The sequence below is a fragment of the Mesoplodon bidens genome (genome assembly GCF_964165515.1).
Source record: "Mesoplodon bidens genome assembly, chromosome: 14".
In the NCBI taxonomy this organism is placed as follows: Eukaryota; Metazoa; Chordata; class Mammalia; order Artiodactyla; family Ziphiidae; genus Mesoplodon; species Mesoplodon bidens.
Genome location: NC_138170.1, coordinates 30,439,838 through 30,462,294, shown reverse-complemented (window position 1 = coordinate 30,462,294; position 22,457 = coordinate 30,439,838). Strand labels below are relative to the sequence as shown.

Sequence of the window (22,457 nt, the reverse complement as noted above, 5' to 3'; positions counted from 1 at the left end):
ATGCTGCTTAGGAAATGACTGACTCTATTCTGTCTTGCTAGCCAGATCCAAAGAAAACTTTAAATTTCAGTCATCTGGGCTTGAATGGCGACACCACTGATAGAAACTGAAAAGAGCAGAGGGGAACCTTGTACTGGGAGTGAAAGGGGGATGTGTGTATGCGTGCGGGGGGATAACAAGAAATGCATTTTCAGACCTGTGAGTTAGGGTGACAGTGGACTCTTCCAACAGTTTGTAAAGTGAAACAGATCAGATTTTAGGAAAGATGCCATGTTACAGACATTCATAAAGAGCTGTTTTTCGTAATATGAATTTGCTGCACAAAAGTAAAAAAAAAAATTTTTTTTACCAAAAATTCCTACCATTCTAGCAATAAATTTGGCGACTTCCCCATATTTCCTTGCAATCTCATTTACATAGCTGCAATTTTAGTACAGATATCAATATAATGCTTTACCTCTGAAAACATCCAACAGCCATTAAACACGATATTCCATTCCTTTAAATACTGCTCCCGCTTTTGTATTAATAAACGGAAGAGGCGGATTGATAAAACTCGTGTAAACTAGTATAATGGAATGGGTGGTCACTTAAAAGCTACTACTATGTTAACTTGGGTACGTTACCTATACTTTTTGAGGCTCCGTTTCCTCATTTGTATAATAGGAATAATTATATTTACTATATAGCAGTGGTCCCTAACCTTTTTGGCACCAGGGACTGGTTTCATGGAAGACAACTCTTCCATGGACGGGGGCGGGTGGAGTGGGGGGGGAATGGTTCAGGCGGTAATGCGAGCGATGGGGAGCGGCAGATGAAGCTTCGCTCGCTTGCCCGTCGCTCACCTGCTGTGTGGCCGGGTTCCTAAGAGGCCATGGACGGGTACCGGTCCACGGCCCAGGGGGTTGGGGACCCCTGCTATATAGGGTTTTAAGAATTAAATGAGGTACAAGTAGGCCTTCAACAAATGTCAGATGCTCCTCACCACATTTGCGTCTTCTATTTTCTCCAGGTGTATCCCCACCTAGGACCCAAAGTGCGTTACTCAGGATTCACAATCTGTGATTGTTAAAATGTGGATACTAAACACCTTGACCGAAGTAAAAAGATAATAAAAACCTCTGTTTCTTTAGCGTTCCAATACAGGGGGTTGAGCAGAGATTACTTATTCTGCCACCTGGTTAATGAACATTAGTACATATGCTTACTATGATGATACAAAAGAGTGGGGAATCTTAAAAACATTTTAAAGCATTGAGTTTAAATGCTTTTTATCAAAATCCAGTGATTAACCTAAATGAGAGGGAAAAACCTAGTTCCACAGAGTTATATAGTCTTAATTATGTATTCACTTCAGCCAATGCATGGCAATCATTTTAATTTGAGTTGCTTCCAGTTTTGCAAAGATGAATTTCTTATCGCTTGATATGAGTCAGCTGGACTCCTTTGGTACCACAGCTTTCATACAGACTGCAAGAGAACAGAGCAGTACTGTAATGCTCAAAGCCCAGTTAAGATTTCTGCTCGGGTGGCCAGCCCAGGTGTGAGACCAAGTTTAGATTTCTGGCAAAAAGACTCACCACTCTAACTAGACACCGTTACATGGTCTTTGAGTGACCAACAGTTATCAACTCATTTCTTTATTTGTGCATCCCACTCATCACTCCTGGGATCTAATCCCTTTATCCTCCAATCCATTCGTAGAGATTAGAAATAAAAATGTGAAATCAGAAACTTGAAATACTTACTAATTAGGCAATGCATATCTTGGGAATATCGAGAGTTATCAGGAATTGTGAAGTTTCCATCACAAATTGCCACTTGACTCTCTCCAAATGGCAAAGTGAAGTAGCATAATTTATACAACAAACATCCAAGAGCCTAAAAAAATAAAAAAAAAAGCAGATTGCTACTAGTGATTTATTTATCGTAACTGCAAATGGGTCTGCTGAGAGATACTGGCACCATCCACATTTACAGCCGATCTAAACACTCTGTACTATTAACCCACTAGAAACTTGAATTTAGAACCAACATTACTGTTTATCTGCTAAGTTATAGTATTTCTATCCTCACTACCAAATTGTGCTCCAATAAAGAACAAGTATTCAGCTGGTTTTGCTCTTAAGAACTAGTAACACATATGTGAAAACCACCTAAATAATGGGCAGGTCACCCGAATAACTTTCACAGAGGTCTAAAGTAATTTTCTTTGACATGCTTCAAGAAGCAGTGCCTCATCACCTCGAGTCAAGAATAACCCTGAGGGATAAGTAGACAATGATATGGTACAGTGGCCACTCTTGCTATGGCACTGTCTGCATTAACTTGGGAGTTAATGGCCAAGACTGCTGACATCTGAGATGTGGATAGGTTAGTTGACACCTACCCAAATGTCTGCCTTCGTAGTGATGATTTTGCCACTGTACAGGTTGACCATTTCTGGTGCTCGATAGGACAGCGTTGTGTATCTACAATCAAGAGATTCATTTTTTGTTAAATATGTCAATGCTATAATTAAAAACCAGGGGTAGCAGAATTACTTTTAAAAAATATATATATATATATATATGTATATTAGTGGAGTCTAGTTCCCTGGGAGCATCCTGGAGAAGACAGTATGGAATATTAGTGCAGGTGAAATGAAGAGCTGTCCTTGGCACACACCCATGGCCCTCTAGCTGCAGTCCTTCCAATCTAAGAGCAGGTGGGGACGCAGACACTAAGGTATTAACTAAACTCTAAAAGCAACTTTTCTTGCTCCTCAAATAACAAAATCTTCTCCTGTAAATCCTCGTGGTCTGATAGTATATTTGGCTGATTTGGTTTTTTTTAAATAGTAATCCCTTTAGATGTGGCTCGACACAGAGATGTAATACTGGCTGGAACACTCAGGAGGATAAAGTGGGTCCTGGCTAGGCTGGGAGGTGGATGGATCTTTGCTGCCAGCATAAGGCTGAAACAACAGTTTTCCTCTTATCTCTGGCTCAAGAAAAGAGAAGGATAAGCTCATCTTCAAAGTGAGAGTCTTAGTGTTACCAAGCCTGTGATTTGCGCTGCTAGAGTCTCTAGAGCCCAGAGGGCTCTGCGGTTTAGGTGCCCATCAGGGCCTTGGACCGTAAGTCTTCCTGCCCCAGGCTTGGTTGCCAGGGGTGAAGCAGGAAAGGAGAGAGAGGATCAGGATATGTGTGCACTCTAGGCTGCTGATTTATGAGCAGTAATAGTGAGTGCTGGTGCCTGTGAAAAATCCAACACTCTGGACAACAGGCGAAAATGGGTCAGGTTCTTACTGGAATCACAAATCTAAAGAAGCTTTTTTCTCGTGGAAGTCAGTGATTCACTATCTGTAGAGACTTTTAACAGCCCTACGCACCATTAATTCCACTAGACTGCAGGTGAGCTCCTTATGAGCAGGAAGGAATACACAGCCATTTAGGTTTCAGTAAAAAGCACAACCAACTGACTGGTAATGTCACAGCTGTTGTGATCCCACTTAAAAGCATCACAGTACTTCTAAGGTGTGTACACCTTTTTAAGGGCTATGTGATGTAAATCAAAAGATCTATGTATAATGACCATAGGACCATTGATAAAGTGCTGTAAGATTCTTTCATTTTACTCCACTGCTCATTGGTCATGAACCCCTTCCCCATCCTCCACTTAAAATCCAACAACCCAACTGCCAACATGATGATCTGAGACGAGGGGCAACTGACAAGCACCACTGTCTTCTCACCCTGACCTTCTCAATCATGAGCTAAAGGTAAAACTGCTGATCCGATAATGGATAAAATTCCGAGAAAGGAGGAAAAGCTTACTTCTTAATCTCATCTTCTACTGCATTGACTCCTTCAGTTTGTGGATTCTGGAATTTGTTGGTGGCACTTCCAAAGTCACACAGGACGTAGTGGCCTCGGTCATGCAAGAGAATATTTTCAACCTGAAAAACATCGCCCAGCCGCCCATTCCAAGATATCGTTTAGTAATGTGTTTGAAAAGTTGGTTTGCATACACATCAATAAGATACTTTATTTCTGATAATCTCATTAATGTGCACAGGAAAGTTATTCTCCTCTAAGTATGTCAACAGGGGTCATTCCAAGTGGAACAAAAAAAAAGATGCACAGCAATAGGGTAAAAAAAGGAAATTCCACAGTGGGGAAGCAAGAGTCCCATTTTTCCAGATTTCTAGTCACATTTCTCAGCTCTGCAGAAATAATCCTTACAGTTTTAAGCCTCTGTATCTTTATTCCTGCCTTTCTTTCAGTCTAAGATGCTCCCGATGATCATCAGCTCCCTACCTAACTATCCAAATCCCATTCACCTTTCACATTCCAGTTCCAATGCCACCTCTTCTTTGAAGCATTCCTCAGGCCCCCACTCAGACAAATATCACTCCTTCCCTACGTTCCTTCAGTACTCTGTTCTTCCTGATGTCAGTGATTTCATTTGGGCCTTATAAACACATATATCAATTTCTTTACTACGATAGGTTAGGATTTTCTGAATTAATAAATATTTGCTATATTTTGGCTACTTCTCAATGTGATTAAAGGCCTGTGGGCAAATGCACAGTTCTCCTGTTAAAGTACCATCCTTATATATATATATATATTTTTTGTTTTGTTTTGTTTTTGTTTTTTTTGCAGTACACGGGCCTCTCACTGCTGTGGCCTCCCCCGTTGCGGAGCACAGGCTCCGGACGCGCAGGCCCAGCAGCCATGGCTCACGGGCCCAGCCGCTCTGCGGCATGTGGGATCTTCCCGGACCGGGGCACAAACCCGCGTCCCCTGCATCGGCAGGTGGACTCTCAACCACTGCGCCACCAGGGAAGCCTCCATCCTTATATTTTTATAGATGAATTCTTTGGGCAGTGAGTTAGGAGTTCTGGGTAGGAGGGAGCTTCTGAAGACCAGACCCTAGTGAAATCCTTGGTATCAAAGGACACTGCCAAAGAAATAACAACTCCAAAACAGTGGGCACCACTGTACTCATGATGTATTAATTTTTGGTATAGGTGAATTGAGCTGACTGGTATGCTGGAGGACAGACCTGGCTATACGTGGGCAGTAAAATGGCAGCCAAAAAAATCTTGTTAGGTCAGTAAGTCTGTAGTCTCCATTGCCTTTTGTCTTCAGCCTTCCAAAGACTGATCACCTTTGGATAACAAAGGTAAGAGTAGACTATAAGCTCCTTAAGAACAAGCACAGATATTTGTAGTCTTCTCTACCAATGCCTAACATAGTGCTTAGAACAGAAAATGTTGGTTAAATGGAATAAACTAAAAGAGAGAAATGCATACAACACCCTGTGTGTGTGTGTGTGTGTGTGTGTGTGTGTGTGTGTCAGTCTGTCAGAAATAAGATAGGAGCCACCAAATACCCAGGACCTTACAATTACTGCTAGTCCTTTTAAAAATATCTTGTCAATTATGATGTCTCTTGCTTCTATACTTTAATTATTCTAAAATTATATACCATAAAAATGTTTATTTTATAGTCTGTATCTGCTAAATCCAATACCTAAAGTCTTTGCTGCAAACTGACTCTGTAGTTTATTGTTTCTTATTCCTACTGAGTGTCACTCACGGTACTGCTGTGAGGGGTTTTGTCATTGTTGTTAACTCATGTTCCTTGGAATTCATCTGTGGGAAGCCTTGGAGGCCTGAGTTTAAAGTCTATTATTCTCCCAGAGATAATTCACTTATGCACCTGGGGCACTAATAACCTATAATCACTTTAATTTACAGTTTTGACCTTGGGATTTTTAGCCACACAGGCAGTGTGAACTATGACCATAAACTTGCGTGGATATGCTCTTGTGAATAAGAATTCTTAGGGGAGACTTGTTCCCCGAAGACAGGGCTGAGTCAGGCAAATATTTCCACCATCTACAGCTTTTTACAATGCTCATGAGTTTAATCTATGTACAGCAAGTGAAACAGTCAAGCTATCCTGAACGTATACTCACTTTAGGAATCTAAAATAATTCCAACAAGGCAACATTAATATTTCCAATCGAATTTAGAGGTTTTAAAAAGAACTGCTACCATTTACTGAGCTTTTACTAATACAACTACCACTGTCTCAGCACTTTACATGGATTATCTCATTCAATCCTCATAGTAACAATGTAATAATAATCCCTGTTACACAGACAGAGAAAGTGAGGCTCACAGTGATTAAGGAAGGAAGTGAACCTAGGCAATCCAACTCTAGAGGACAGGGAATTGTCTTTCTGCCAGGGCAGGAAGCAGGTTAGAAGCAGAACAATTATTCCAAGCGCCCCATCCCCATCCTCCTACCGTGGTAGGGATGACTACACTCACCCAATGTACTGGATACAAGCTTAAGGTCAGGGGTATCTTAGTTCCTTATGTTCAGAAATGTCCCTATAATTAGGAACCTAGTCAATGAGGAACCAAGTGTCTAAATACTAGTCAGGCTGATTTGCTCAATGTCTGCTAAGCATTCCCCATATTGACTACTTTGTCTTTTTATTCAATTGCTCCCTCCACTAGTCAACTCCTAGCCATTCTTCAAGGCCTTGCTCAAGCCATAACTCCTCAGTAGAACTTTACATGGCCGCCCTACAAAAATCTACAGAACTTACCACTGCTAGGAAGGGATGACAAAGACCTTCCGTCCAAACCAAGCCATGCCCACTGGTTACTTACCCTCTAGTCTATGGCTGTTTTTAAGCTCCAACAGCAGAGTCAAGCAGTTGAAACAGAGCCTATATAGCTGACAAGCCTGAAATATTTATTCTTTGGCCCTCTGCAGAGAAGTTTGCCAGCCTCTGGTCTATAATTATATTATGCTCATGTGTCTCCTACAATACCTGGCCAGTATTTCACACACATAAGGGACCCCTAAATCCCTTACTCAGTATCTTTCAGCAACAATCTTCCTTGCTGGCCTCATACATCCTACAGGGCGCCTGTGAAACCATGCTTCTCCTGTTGTATGTGTGCAGTCCCTTCCTGAATCAGATTCTCTCCTTCTAATGTTGGAATGTACAATCTAGAAAACTGAAAAGTGAATTCATATCAAAACACAAACAAGGTAGTTCTAGGGACCAAAATCACTGTTGGGGAAGGGAGGAAAGCTAAGTAGACAAAGGACAGAATAAAAGATGATGCACATCGGGGCTTTTTGTTTTGTCCCTCCCCCCCCTTAAAAACTAGGTTTGTATTTCTGGTTAGTTCCAGACTGACAGAACTCAGGAATTATACTATATCTAACCTGGTCCCCAGTTGGCCTCCCTCCCTCCCCCAAAGATAATATTGTACAAAACTATATTTACAGGAAAACCAGTTAAAAATTAAGGGTGTGTACAAAAATACACAGGGGAGCCAGAGATATCAATGTAGGGAAAGCCTGAGCAATATCAAAGAACTATCAATTCAGAGAAGAAGCATAATCCCTGCTTTGGTTACTGTGCAAGTCTACCGGGAGGATCGGTTGAGATTACGAAGGTGAGATCGCCTGGCCACAGCCACTTTAGCAGTAGCTGCAAGCTCCGCCCTCTCTCTATCCGTCCCTGTGTAACACCAGTGAAGACCTCGGAGCTCCAGATGGCTGCTGCCTGCATCATCGCCAGCACCATCATCAACAAAACACTTAACACAGAGCATGACACGTGGCAACCACACTGCACCTGGGGTTCAGAAGACCTCAGGGACTATTTTAGATGTCTGGCCTTGGACCAACGTCTTTGGGCTTGTTTCTCATCTGTAAAGTAAAGCTGATAATAATTCTATCACTGTTCTTATGAAGCAAGTAAGAGAATGAACTGTAAATCTCCCTATACACGTGTAAGATAGGTATTGTTATCATTCCTTTATTAAAGAAATACATTTGAACTCCTACTACCTCCTATTACGTGCCAAGTACTTTTCTCGGTGAACAAATCAAAGTTCATCCTCTTGTGGAGCTTAGGGTTTGGTTTTTTGGGGGGGCCACATTGCATGGCATGCGGGATCAAACTTGTGCCCCTGCAGTGGAAACATGGATTCTTAACCACTGGACCGCCAGGAGGTCCCTTATTTTATTTTTTAATTTTAATTTAATTTTATTTTTGGCCATGCTGCAGGGCTTGCAGGATCTTAGTTTGCTCACCAGGGATCGAACCTGTGTCCTCTGCAGTGGAAGCGCAGAGTCTTAACCACTGGACCACCAGGGAAGTCCCTCTCATGGAGCTTAGAGTCCAGTTGATGATTTAAAAAAATAATAATAATAAGTATAACTGCCCGGTAGTGATAAATATTGTGGAAAAAACCCCAGCAGATTAAATGTATGTAAAATAAAGAAGGATGCTACTATAAACAGCACAGTCACCCTGATGAGGGGAGCAGCCATGGACCACGTCGGGGACAAGCATTCCCAGTAGAGAGCGGCCAGCATAAAGGTGCAGAGGTGGGAGCACACATGAGGTGTCTAAGGCACAGAGGCAGGCCTTTGTGGCTGGGGCAGCACCATCCTGGGCACCGGAAAACTGAAAACATGGGACCGGACATATTATGGGCTAGCGCTCTTATGAATGAGGAGATGAGATAATGCTGGGCCTTGGAGGAAGTGCAGGACTTAGATAAGTGGAGCTAGGAACAGGAAGGCACAGGGGCAGGATGATATAAACAACAATGGTATCAGCAACTAACAGAGCTTAATATAGGCTCAACCCTGCCCCATGTACGCTTCTACCTACAGTATTTTTTTTTTTTTTTTTTTTTTTGCGGTACGTGGGCCTCTCACTGTTGTGGCCTCTCCCGCTGCGGAGCACAGGCTCCGGACGCGCAGGCTCAGCGGCCATGGCTCACGGGCCCAGCCGCTCCGCAGCACGTGGGATCCTCCCAGACCGGGGCACAAACCCGCGTCCCCTGCATCGGCAGGCGGACTCTCAACCACTGCGCCACCAGGGAAGCCCATACCTACAGTATTTAACGAAATTCTTACACAGCCTCACTGTCCGTCTTAACACACGAGAGAACAGAGTCCAGTTACCTAACATGTCTGAGGTCACAAGGCTGCGAGGGCGGGATTTGGGCTCAGGCTGCCACACCGCTGGGACTTCACCCTCCCCTGCTGCACTGATGTGAGAGAAAGGAAACAATGAGGGCAGGTACCATCGTCCACCTGTGAGATGACCAGGGCCGAGAGAGATTCAAAGAGCTTAGGAAGGTCAAGAACCAACTGGATCTTCATACACCAGCTTCTGGAAGCTTCAGAGAATCTGCACGGTGACTTCGTTTTTGGCCAAGCCCTTCAGGAAGTCAGCCTGACGCTGGTTACCATCACTTACAACCGCCCACCTTTCAGCTCATTGAGAGTTTAACACTGCTGACCTTACTCCCAACCTGTCAGCCTAAGAGCGTTATTAAAGTTGTCACTCCCAAATTCTGCTCACAGCTTTAGCTAAGGGGTCTGGAAAGCCACGTCCTCCTGACCTCTTCATCTTGACAATATTCCAAGCAGATACGGCATCCAGGCATTTCAGCCACAGAGTTTAAATTTTTACCACTGGAAGTTGTGGAGGATTAGATGCATGCAGGTTTTCCAACCTGTGACTCCAAAAATAGGACAAGAATCTTCATCCTATTGTACTTCATGAGATCTATATCTCCTCTCTGACAACTGAGGAGACATTCAGGACTTTTTCAATCTAGAATGTACTTATTAAGTCTTAACCCTTTCTTCCCCTTTCTTAAATGTTAGGACAAACATCATGGTAAAATACAGCAAAACCAAACAAACAGAAACCAAACTGAGAGTAAACAACCTTGGCCTTTGTTCTGGTTTGATCACTGAATTCACTGTGCAGGTCACGGCCTTTCTGGGCAGAGGCTTCGCCGTTGGTAAAAAGAAAGGGCTGGCTAACGTGACCGTCCCAGGTCTAGGACACCCCATGATCTGCAGGAATGACCTCTATCATTCTTCAGAGAGACGGCAATTAAACAATGGGGGAAATAATGAAAATGTTAGAACTATGTCCTGGAGGAGAGACTTTCAATAAAGACCAGAACTTCTGTCATGGTTATTTTTAGAACATAAGCTGCTTAAGGACAGGGACCGCTTTCAGCTTATTTCCCCTCTGGAACTTGCAAGAAAGACCACACACGTGGTAGGCAGGGCAAGAGGGCCCTTTCTCAGTTCTGCGTGTGACCAAGCTGGCCCCTGCAGAGGGTGACGCTGGCTCAACACGGGGCCCTACAGCCGGCCTGGCCTGTGCTTCCTCCTGTGCCCCACAGACTACTCCCGAGGCGCCTGGTTGCCAAGGGACACCTCGCTCACAGGGAGGCAACCGGGAGACCAGCCACCAGCACGTTCTCTGGCCAAGAGGACAACAAAGGACTTCTTGGCTCTGGCTACTGCTAGGACTGTGCTGGCTGGTTCTAGCCATGACAGGGAGCTCAGAGTGGCCAAGGCCCTGTGACACAATGACAGAGCCAGGGCAAACAGGAAGCACAAGGGGACTTTTCACGCCTGCCTAGGAAGTTGGCAGTGCAGCAGGCAATGTGACTGCCCACCAAGCACACAGTAGTAGAAGTCAACAGGATCTAACATGCTAACAAAAGCATCCAGATGGCAATGAGTGTAAGATTTGGGGAATTTGGGAAAGCTTCCGCAAAACAACCGGGAGTCAACGACTAAAACCAACAGCAACAGGACTCCTCTAGAACAATCACCAACAAGGCCTCCTCCCAGGGGCCCCTATTTACACTCCTTATTTCCAAGGTCAAGGAGAAAGGGAAACAAAGTCTCCTGAACCACTACTGGCGAACCAGCAGCACACCCGATGGTCTTCAATACTGACTGAACACCATTACTGTGTGCCCTGCCCTGGGTGACGGAGGGGCAAAGGGCAGGGGCTGAGGAGGAGAGCGTGGCAGCCACTCGCTTGTACCCCAGCCTTACCCTCAGATTCCAGTTTGCTCCGAGTTTCTCTGCTGAGACATCTCACAGGCTGTTCAGAGCAGTTCTGGCTGCTTGAGACAAACCCCCGACCGTGTCCCCAGGCAAGACACTGAGCTCTGTGCCTCAGGTTCCCATCGTGGGTGACGCCTCTCCACCACCTCACAGCAGCACTGATCCACTGGGAATGGGTAAACTGGGCAGGTGCTATTTACAGGTATGAAATGATTATCATTTAGGCCTCGTTTAATCCAACAGATGTTGAAAAAAGTTACAATAAAGGAAGATTTTGTTTCGCATGGGAGTAGCACTCTCTAAAAGGATGCTCCATGTCCCTCTTGGTCTCCCCCTTGCTCTCACCTCCCTGGGTGCTCGCCCAGGACTTTGTACGCCAAGGATACGCCTGCACACTGACACGCATGTTCTCCTTTAGCCTCACCCTGACCCTAACAAGGCTGGCGCTGTTGTCTCCACCTCACAGACGAGGAAGCTGAGGCTCTGAGGCTAAGTGATAAGAAGAGCAACCAAGGAAGCTGAGGGCCCCGGGAGAACACGCTGCACAGGGGTCATGGGGAGAGACAGTCACAGAGGAGGCAAATGCCCTAAGCAGGAGAACGAGACAGGGATAGAAATGTGCCCTGTGCATCGGACAACATGAAGGACGCTCATCACTCACAGAGCTTACAATACAGTCGGTACAAGTTACTGTGCTATAGAATCTGAGTTCCAATATGAAATCGAACCCCATCTGACCTGGGGGGAGAATGGGGTTCTGGAGAAACCTGAGCTCATACGGGTCACAGAAGCAGTGCTGGTGCAGCTGGGCCACACTTCTCCCCCTTTTCTTTGCCCCTCATGAACTCTTCTCCAAGGCAGGTGGCAGGAAGAAAGGTCAGGTCCTAAAATGTTGGTACCACTGCCTATTTTGCAATACATGCTAACATGCCCAAGAATTTCACTCATGGTTAAGGCAACCAGAAATAAACCGTCAAAACCTGAAACTAATACAACATTGTAAATCAACTATATTTCAATAAAAAAAATAAAGTGTCATTACATTCTTAGAGCAGTGGCCTGCAGTCACTCTAGCCTGGTCTGTAACTGGCCCGGTACCAAGCCCTTACCTATCTCCTCACCTTCAAATGCCTTCTTGTTCCCTTCTCTCGGCAGTGCTCGGGCCCTGCTCTCTGCCTGAAATGCCCTTCATCCTCTCTGTGACCACCCATATCCCACCAGTCCTTCAAAATCCGACTTTTCCAGAAGGCTCCAATCACCATTGCCAGATCCCACTATCTGACCACATATTAAGCCATTTGAATCTCTTCCATTCATCACTTTGTTCTATAAAGTTTTGTATTTCACTTATTCAGGTTTTAATTCCCAATATTTCATTTACATTCTCTCACCAATCCTTTAACATGATGAGCATAGGAACAATGTTGCATCTGCACTGTCCCCACAGAACTATGTACTTGTACGATGTGAGGCTCATAATATTCACTGAGATGTATCCTCCTCGCTCCACTCAGAAAAGGGGCTGACTGTGGGCAGAGGCACACTGGAGAAGGCTGTCCAAGGCTGTTGGAGCCTTCACACTCACTAGGGTGGGAAGATAAAATAGGACAATAACAAGTGGTAGGTTAGTGTGAAGAAATCGGAAACCTCATATGTTGCTGGTGGGTTGTAAAACAGTGCAGCCACTTTGGAAAACAGTGTGGCAGTTCCTGAAACAATTAGAGTTACCATATGACCCAGCGATTCCACTCCTAAGTATGTACCCAAGCGAACTGAAAACATATGCCCACATGAAAACTAGTATATGAATGTTCATAGTAGCCTTATTCATAATAGCCAAAGTAGAAACAACTCAAACGTCCACCAGTTGCTGAATAAACAAAATGTGATATATCCACAAAATGGAATGTTATAACAAAAAGGGACGAAGTACTGATATACGCTACAACATAGATGAACCTTGAGAACACTATGCTTGTGAAAGAGGTCACACACTATACAAGCCCATTTAGATGAAATGTCCAGAATAAGCAACAGAAAGTAGATTAGTGGTTGCCAGGGGCTGGGACAAGTGGAGAATGAGGAGTGACCCCTAATGAATACAGGTTTTTTTGGGGGGATGATGAAATTTTCTGGAATTAGACAGTGGTTATGGTTGCACAGCCTTGTAAATATACTAAAATCCACCAAATTGTACATTTTAAAAGAGTGAATTTTATGGTATCTTAAAGAAAACAAACAAACAAATAAACTAAAAAACACCCTCAGAACAGAAATGCTAGTATGCGGCTATGATCCTCAAACTTTATAATATACAAAAACCACCTGGGGTGCCTAAGATAAAAACTCCTGGGCTTCCCTGGCACCATCACAAAAATTATAGCCCAAAAGATTCAACAGGGAACCCAGTAGCCTGCACTTAACAAGCACACTAGGAGACAGTGATGCAAATATTAGCCATGAAGCATGTTTCTCGAAACATACGTATAATGAAAAGAAATTGTAACTTAGAATCAGGAGAGCTGGATTCAAATTCTGGTACTGCTCCTTCCTAGTTACATGACCTTAGTCAAATCACATAACCTCTCAGCTCCTGAGTTTCCCCAAACATAAAATGCAAAGAAGAATGTCTCCCTCCCAAGAGACAGTGCACATAAAGTGTCTAACAGAATACCTGGCACATTGTCAGTGCTCCAGAGATGCTAGTGAATCCTAACTGGGTGCCAATTCCATTCAACGAACATTGTCAAGTGACTACAGTACGAAAGGCCCGGTGCAAGGGGATGGTAATTAGTAGGACAAATTTTTAAAATCACCAATTAATGGATTTTACAAAGTATGAAATAGACTTTAAAGATCAAGCACCACTGTTTATAAATTTCAAATTAGCATATTACTTTTTCTGACCCTGGAAAAGTGAATTTGGGAGTTTATCAGGAAAAACAAAAAAGATGTGTTCAGGCATTTGATGGTTATAAAGAATTTCTGAAAGCTACTTAATGAAATTGATAGCTATATTGTACTGTACTGTTCTGCTATTTATTTTTTTCTTTGTACTTTCTCTCCCCAAGCAGAATGTAAGCTTAGAATCTGGTACCATGCCTTACGCTTTTCTCACATCCCCATAACATCTACTTCATTCCTGGGGCAGACAGAAAATACTCCATAAGAATGCACTTAATGAATGCACTTAATGGTGATCTGTTACCTTCAGGTCACGGTGGATAATAGGAGTTTTGCACTGATGCAGGCGGGCAACAGCTTCACAGGTGTCACAAAATATCTGGAGTACTTCATTCTCTGTAAAACCTGTTTGCAGGCGCTGGTTCATCAGGTTGACCACCTGGCCTCCTGAGAGGGGTGCAGAGCAGAGGAAAGGTTATAAACATTCAGACCCATCACTTATCCACGAGAATGAAAGGCTGTCCACAGAGGAGCAACCTGGACTCGGCCCATCACTGGCTGAGCCAGGACTAAACCCCGGTATCTTGAGTCCCAGCCTGGGACTTGTTTTCTATGGCGTCAAAACAGTTTCTTCATTATATAAAGCAGCCAGATGTGAGCTGCCCTCATTCTGTCTTCAAGATTAGTAGCAGAACTGACAATATGGTCCTGGCTCGAGTTGCCTGGTTATACTGTCCCTGTTGTGCATTGGACGAGGGCACAGGTTCAATCTGCTGTATCTTTTAGTAAGAGTCAGATTGCACAATAGACCCCGGGAGGAGGAAGAAGGCAGTTTGATGGTCTGTATTTTAGGAACAGCTTGGTCTCTCTGGCTTTACTGCTTGCTGCCTGGTCTGCAGAAATGCTACACCAACATTTAATCTCTAGGACCGAAAGACTGACGACCTTGCTTAGAAAATTATCCAGCTCCCTGGACTCTCCTACTGCCTCGTCTCTAAACATTTTACTGTCCAAAAAGGAAGAGCAGGAGACAAACTGTCAAGTTCAAATGTGGTAGTATTTGTTTTTTTTTTTTTTGCGGTACGCGGGCCTCTCACTGCTGTGGCCTCTCCCGTCGCGGAGCACAGGCTCCGGATGCGCAGGCTCAGTGGCCATGGCTCACGGGCCCAGCCGCTCCGCGGCATGTGGGGTCTTCCCGGACTGGGGCCCGAACCCGTGTCCCCTGCATCGGCAGGCGGACTCTCAACCACTGCGCCACCAGGGAAGCCCCGAAATGTGGTAGTATTTTACAAAATCAGGTTAACAGCTGTTACAGCGAAGGCTGAAATTATCGGTTAACATCACATTTGAAGCATTACTAACATATTTAATTTATGGACAGTATCTCTAAAGGCAAGGAACGTGTTAGTGGAACTAAGGGTGATTACAAAACTGGGCACCGAACGGTGAGACGATGACCCAAGAACGTGAGTGACAGTGGCTTAGACCAAAAAAGCCAAACCTCCAAACAACAGCTGTATGAAATGCAGTCAACTCCGAATAAATTCATGCTACAGCCTGGGTTTCCCAAGATAAATACTGCTTGAAACTCTGAGCTTTCGACTACTTGACTCTACTCTTAAGGGCAGCATCATTTGAATGTAGCCTTCCTGGCAATCACAGATCTCCAGCAAGAAGAGCAGGGTCATTTCCATTAGACGAAAAGGATTCTTTGACCCCCTAATGCAAGGATGGTGGTGCGGGTGGAGAAGAGAACACACGAGTGAGGGAAGCTGAATTGTTCCCTTAGTCTATCTGGAGTTGGGTCTTTATTATGTGCCTTCATCATTTGTTTTAAAGCATCACAAAGAACATATTCATTCTCATTCTCATACATTCGCGTTCATATACAAGCACCAAACCTTCCCAAACCTAACAAGAGTAGAGTTTTGTATTATCTACCGCTCTGAGTTATTTGTGCCACTGATACTCGCCATTGTAAGAATAACCAAGAAGTGACAGAAGGCTCTGTATCTTTTAGCCTCTTAGTTTTCCAATCTTTAAAACTGGAACAACATACGTTAGAGTACAGTGCACATTAACTGAAATGACCCCACACCCTTGACAATCAAAGTGCTGGAGAAATGAGAGCTTAAGGTATGGCGCGTATACTTACCCCTGCAGAAGTCCATCAGAATGAGCACCTCCCACACGTCACCGCTACTCACATTGTTGATACTGGAGTCAATGTAACCCACGATGTTCTTGTGCCCCGACAGGTCCCTCTGTAAAGAAGAGTTGAGAAATAAATTATCAGTTACAGACACCAGTAGAGATAGAACGAGCCAGGCTTTTCCATTAGCCCAGATAACTTCAATACACAGAGACAACACTAACAGTGACGAGAGACAAGACTAAGGGGCAGGGTCAAGAGCAGGTTTCCGCTGGTCTCTGAGGTTCACGGTCAGCTCTTCAACAGCAATTCTGCAACCGTTCTAAACCATAATGCTCTCCTGAACTAAATTCTAGAACCAAATGCACACACGGTGCCTACTTGCTCACGGCATCAGTGCTCCATATAAACCAGAAGCAAAGACTCCCATCTCTGGAAACACCGCAGAGGGGCTAACAGGAGAGCGACAGCATGAACTATTTAAATCTGTGAATTTTTAATTCAGAAAAATGAAACAGATTTTTTTCCTGGTTGTAGGAACACAAGTGAACTCAACTTGACTTTTAAACTATTCATACTGTTTTTCTCCCTCTAGGAAATATATGAAAAGAATAACTGCTTTTTAAAGTTTTGAAGGGACTACAATGGCATCCAGACCTAGGCATTTTGCTCACAATTAAGCCTTTCAAGCCAACCAACTGGGATATAAGATGGGTTATGTTTCCAGCTCTCCGGTTGGAACTGCATCTCTCAGAGCTGCTTGTGGAATTAATTTTTCAACGAATACTTATTGAGCACCTCCCATGTGTCAGGACCCATTTAGACACTGGAAGTTGCCTCATCCCTCGGTCTGGTTATTTCAACATCCATAGAGGCAAATCTTTGTAATGATGATGTTCAAAATCTAAGGTCATTAGTGAGCAAAAACCGAGCAAGTTGGGTAACGGGATTTATGCACAAAGTAAGGTTTTATTTTATTTTTAAAATACGTTTATTTATTTATTTATTTTTGGCTGTTTGGCTTTGTTGCTGCGCGCGGGCTTTCTCTAGTTGTGGCGAGCGGGGGCTACTCTTTGCTGCGGTGCACGGGCTTCTCATTGCGGTGGCTTCTCTTGTTGCGGAGCACGGGCTCTAGGCACGCGGGCTCAGTAGTTGCAGCGCGCAGGCCCTAGAGCGCGTGGGCTCAGTAGTTGTGGCATGCGGGCTCAGTAGTTGTGGCGCACGGGCTCAGTTGCTCTGCAGCAGGTGGGATCTTCCCGGACCAGGGCTTGAACCCGTGTCTCCTGCATTGGCAGGCGGATTCTCAACCACTGCGTCACCAGGGAAGTCCCAAGGTTTTATTTTTTAACTAGTTTTAATAAATTGTTTTACTTTGTTTAATAAAAGAAATGGGAGGAAGGAGGTGGAAAATGTGGTTCTGTAAGAGTCAGCACACAAATGCGGCAACTTGAGCCACCACCACACTAACTGGAGACTCAGAGTTCAAAGTGATATGGTCTCTTTTAATCTGAAAGGATTAAAACAAAAGGAAGCCTCACAGTATCAAACCAACACACCTGAACTCTGAGCATCCAAGTTAAAATTCCTTAGAACTTTCCTCTGAGTGTAGGACTAAGAATGACTATTGCCTCAGAAACGTAGACCAAAGGTAAAGACGTGATTGCTTCTACTGGCGACTGGGAAGTCGCTGGAGATCTAGGCAAGAACAGTTTTGTAAAAGGAATAAAGTGAAGTAAGAACGGAGCTGGACTTGTGAAGAATGGGAGTGGAACACGCAGAGCCAGTGGCTACAGGAGATTCTTTCAGGACGTTTTGAGCTTAAAAGAGGAGCAGCACTGAGGGAAAGAATGTTTAGGATGGGAGAGGATTGAGCACTGGAGAGTGAAAGGAGCCAGGACAAAAAGGTGCTTTAAGATACAGGAGAGCATGAGGATAACTGAGCGAACAGTCCTGCAGGTAGAAAAGGGAAGGAATTAGGAGCACTGTTAAAGGGACTGATCTTTCAAAGACATTTCTTTCCTGGCAAGCAGGAAGGAAATAAGGATGGAGATGCGTATTGGTTTAAGGCTGGGGGGAAAAAAAGGGAATTTGAGGAAGTTCAGATCTATTGTTCTGTTTTTTGGTAGAGTACAAGATCATCTTCAGAGTGTTAGGGAATGAGAAAGAAGCTTGATGAGAGAAATAAAAGGCATAGAGCAACTGTTTTGGCTAACAGACAAGGGAGATGATGAGGCAGAAAAGCAGCCTCTAGAATTCAAGTTTCTCTAAACAGAAAGTGATTTCAGGGCTCATGTTTTAGAGGACTATCCTTCTGCTTTTCAGTCTTATCAGCTCTTCTAGAATTTGTTTCCATTTACGCAGTCCTAGAAGTAGGAAGAAGTGGAGAGAATTTCTTTGAAACCAAAATGCAGCAGCAGATCATGTCCTCCAAATGTCCACAAGAAGGAATGAAAGACTAATGTTTCTACATTTAGCTGTTTGAAAAAGAATCAGCAACGTTGCCTCTCAGTTTGTCTCATCCCAAGAGGAATAAATAAGTATCTGGAAGGAAAATAAGAAGCAACTGATAGAGCCAAGAGGAGGTCAAGAGCTATTCGAGGACCCAAACTGGATAATTAACATCTGCAGATGGCATCCTAGAACACTCTGCCAAGATGCTGGCTGATCAGTCCACGCCCAAATTCCTGTTCATTGTGTCTTCTGCAGAGATCCTGAGATATGTCCAAGCAGAAAAGACCGCCTCTTTGGAGGGAGACGATGGCATTTTACTTTGAACAACTTGATGACACAGCGACGTCTCTGATTTTAGGATGTCACTGGTTTAGAACTGATAGAGAAGATCTGTTTGAATGGCTGTGAAATGTAGAAAAGGTCAAGAGGAAATCTTACTACAAGCTGAGATAGACTCACATCCATGGGCAGTGTGACAGCGCTTCTCAGCAGCAACATGCCAAAGGATGTCCGAGCTTTCCCTGGCTTTAGTTAAAAGACCAGCCCCAGGCTTACAGAACAGAATGAATGGACGCAGAGGTCTGGGATGGAACCCGCATGGAGGCACCTCAGTTACTACCGGTTTACTCAGGAAAAGGCAGGATATAAGGAAGATGCTCTGATGCCCTCGGCTACAAGTATTATTTGGAGAACTGAGATAAAAGTCTACATGATGCGTATAAGTCAAACTCTGATTTTCAGGGGAGTGGGGAATGTTCAGTTAAACTATGGATTAGATCAGTTTATATTACATTAAATCATGGAAGCAGTGATAAGTCTAAAGACTTGTATTGTCATTTTAAACTTTATTTTAAAATTAACATTAAACCACACGGATAAACATGTTATTAGAAGACCTGCTTTACTGAATAGATATTTAAAGTGTTTGTAGTTAGCTTATTAACTTTCATAGTTAAATGCTTGAAGTGATGAAAAACTTTTTTCACAAACACATACAAAAAGTACCATTTGAAAATGAGGCCTTCTACCCAGATCCTATAGATGACCACACATTTCAAGTTTATCTGTGGTCCTAATTAATGGTGCTTGTAGCACAGAACAGTATTCTATCCCAAGCTTCAAAATTCCTGCAGCAGGAAATTCCTACCTAAGAATCTTAAAGCCGTATAAGAAAGTAGAGGACTCAATTCCTAAGTACGTCTATAAAAGCCTTTATATTTATGCTCAAGAAAACAAAGAAGGGGCTTCCCTGGTGGCGCAGTGGTTGAGAATCTGCCTGCTAATGCAGGGGACATGGGTTCGAGCCCTGGTCTGGGAAGATCCCACATGCCGCGAAGCAACTGGGCCTGTGAGCCACAATTACTGAGCCCACGCGTCTGGAGCCTGTGCTCCGCAACAAGAGAGGCCGTGATAGTGAGAGGCCCGCGCACCGCGATGAAGAGTGGCCCCCGCTTGCCACAACTAGAGAAAGCCCTCGCACAGAAAACGAAGACCCAACACAGCCATAAATAAATAAATAAATTTAAAAATTCACGACATATGTCAGTATAAAAAAAAAGAAAACAAAGAAGATGGCGTTCTAAGTAGCACATCAATAATGTCACTCACCTTAAAATAGTAAAATGAGTGTAGTATGTAACTAATTTCCTTATATATCTTTTGCTCAGGTCACCCTTCCTTGGAATGTCAGCATGACAAATTCCTGCAAATTCCTGATGCTGACAATGCCTGCATTTGCATACAGTAAGCTTCCAAAGAAGCTTTACCTGTTCTGACCTTCCGAATAGTCGATGGTTTCTTTATGACTCGGCACTATTGCTGCCAACTTCTAGAATCACACTAGGATTCCACAGACACTTTTAACCAAAGTTCAGCTTCTTATTAACTTAAGGATGAAGGAAAGCAGTTCTAAGGCCTGGAATTCGTTTCTCTCTCCCAAAGGTGCTTTGTAAAAGTCTTCGGCCTTACTATTCCCCACCCGCCTTCTCTAAAATTGCCTAAATTTTAGGAAAATTTCCTTTGTAACTCTAAATTTCCTTTGTAACTCTCCTTTACAAGTCTACATTTCCTTTGTAACTCTTTATAATACACAAGCAAACAAAAACGATATCAAGTCCAGTGCAGCAGTGAAGAGAAACGCTTTGAGATCTGGACTGGCCCTGGGGTTCTACCGAAGGCAACGTATCTGGGGCCCTTATGGGTTTCTGTTACAATAAGTCCCAGATATAATCCTGTCTACAATCACATTTATTCTCCCTTTTCCAAGTCTTACTCATTAATTAATCCTCTACTTACTGAATAGATCTTTAAAGTCATTTAGAGTCTGATTCTAGAGGCATGTTGCTCAAACTTTAATAAGCATTGAATCACCTGGGGATTCTGTTTAAAAACAGATTCTAATCTAGTAGCTCTGGGGTAGAGCCTGGGGTACTCCTGGGCAGTGGCACTTAAAGCACCAAAGATCTAGAGGAGTGCTACTCAAAATGTGCTCCACAAACATTTTCTAGGTAGAAGCCAGTCCACAAGGAGATAAGGACCTTACTCCAGGATGTAAATCAATCAGGTCACTAAGATGACTTTTTCCTTTTCCTAGTGAGACTTTACCTACGAGGGAAGTAGTTCATTGACTTACATTCTGGCACAAGACCTTTAGTGTAGCACCTATACATTTACAGCCAATTGATTTTTGACAACGGTGCCAAGACAATTCAATGAGGAAGAGAAGAGTCTTTTCAAAAAATGGTGCTGGAACAACTGGATATCTATATGCAAAAGAATGAAGTTGGATTCCTACCTCACATCACAAACTGAAATTAACTCAAAATGGAACCGAGCAGAACCCTGTAGGGCCCACCAGCTACAAAACTGAGCAGTTAATGATTAGGACAACACAGTCACAGAGTCAGTGTCTTGATGCACATTCCTGAGTTGTTCACAGATACTACAACTGCCACCAGAGGAACAAAGCTAACTGCATGATGACCAGACTGTAGCCATGACATAAGCTGTGCCATCTTGAGCAGTACTGCATCTGTGGCTAGCACACTTCTGAGAACTGGCCTCAAAGAGAATGGGATTAACATTACTGCTCATAATAACCTATATCTCTGTGGGCATCAAAATAATTGTAGCGGGGCTTCCCTGGTGTCGCAGTGGTTGAGAGTCCGCCTGCCGATGCAGGGGACGCGGGTTTGTGCCCCGGTCTGGGAGGATCCCACATGCCGCGGAGCGGCTAGGTCCGTGAGCCATGGCCGCTGAGCCTGTGCGTCTGGAGCCTGTGCTCCGCAACGGGAGAGGCCACAGCAGTGAGAGGACCGCATACCGCAAAAAAAAAAAAAAAAAAAAAAAAATTGTAGCTCGTTCTGCCTATAATATATAAGCGGCCAACTAAAATTGTCAGCAAAGAGATGCTACAGACCCATGTTGACATCTTCCACTCCGACACCCTATGTCAGCATGAAGAAATTACAGAAGATAGACCTTCACCCCTAATCCCATAGAAATGGAATGATGTTAAGACAGTGGGGATTTGAAAGCAGCTCTTTTGCCCCTTTCCTGTTTGCCCATTTCTGTTCCCCTCCAACCTTGAAAGAACCTAATTAAGCTGTTGATTCTTTTCCTAGATAAAAAGAAGTAAGAATGAAGAATTAAGTAAAGAATGACCAGCTCTTTACCCGCAACAGTCCCCTTAGCAATCCTGCAGGCAGATCATATGGGCAAGATAACATCTGAAGAGTCAGCCAGCCCGCATGCAATGGAGAATGATGCAGAACCCAACCTCCTGCCTTGATGATTCACTGAGATCCTTCCCCTCACCATTTTCTCTTTAAAAACCCTCATGGGAGGGCTTCCCTGGTGGCGCAGTGGTTGAGAGTCCGCCTGCCGATGCAGGGGACACGGGTTTGTGCCCCAGTCCGGGAAGAGCCCACATACTGCGGAGCAACTAAGCCCACGCGCCACAACTTCTGAGCCTGTGCTCTAGAGCCCGTGAGCCACAACTACTGAGGCTGTGTGCTGCAACTACT

At 44.0% G+C, this 22,457-nt stretch overlaps 1 protein-coding gene across 15 annotated transcripts in view; it reads right to left on the bottom strand.

Moving 5' to 3' along the window:
- The window catches only part of AAK1 (AP2 associated kinase 1), a 169,252-nt gene that overhangs the window by 67,004 nt on the left and 79,791 nt on the right, over positions 1-22,457 (bottom strand). For all 15 annotated transcript variants that reach the window (XM_081254484.1, XM_081254494.1, XM_081254495.1 and 12 more), the window contains exons 4-8: positions 15,985-16,093; positions 14,134-14,276; positions 3,819-3,940; positions 2,390-2,471; positions 1,749-1,881 (exon numbers count right to left, since the gene is read on the bottom strand). In XM_081254484.1, coding sequence (XP_081110610.1) covers positions 1,749-1,881; positions 2,390-2,471; positions 3,819-3,940; positions 14,134-14,276; positions 15,985-16,093 — 589 coding nt within the window. The remainder of the gene's footprint in view (positions 1-1,748; positions 1,882-2,389; positions 2,472-3,818; positions 3,941-14,133; positions 14,277-15,984; positions 16,094-22,457) is intronic.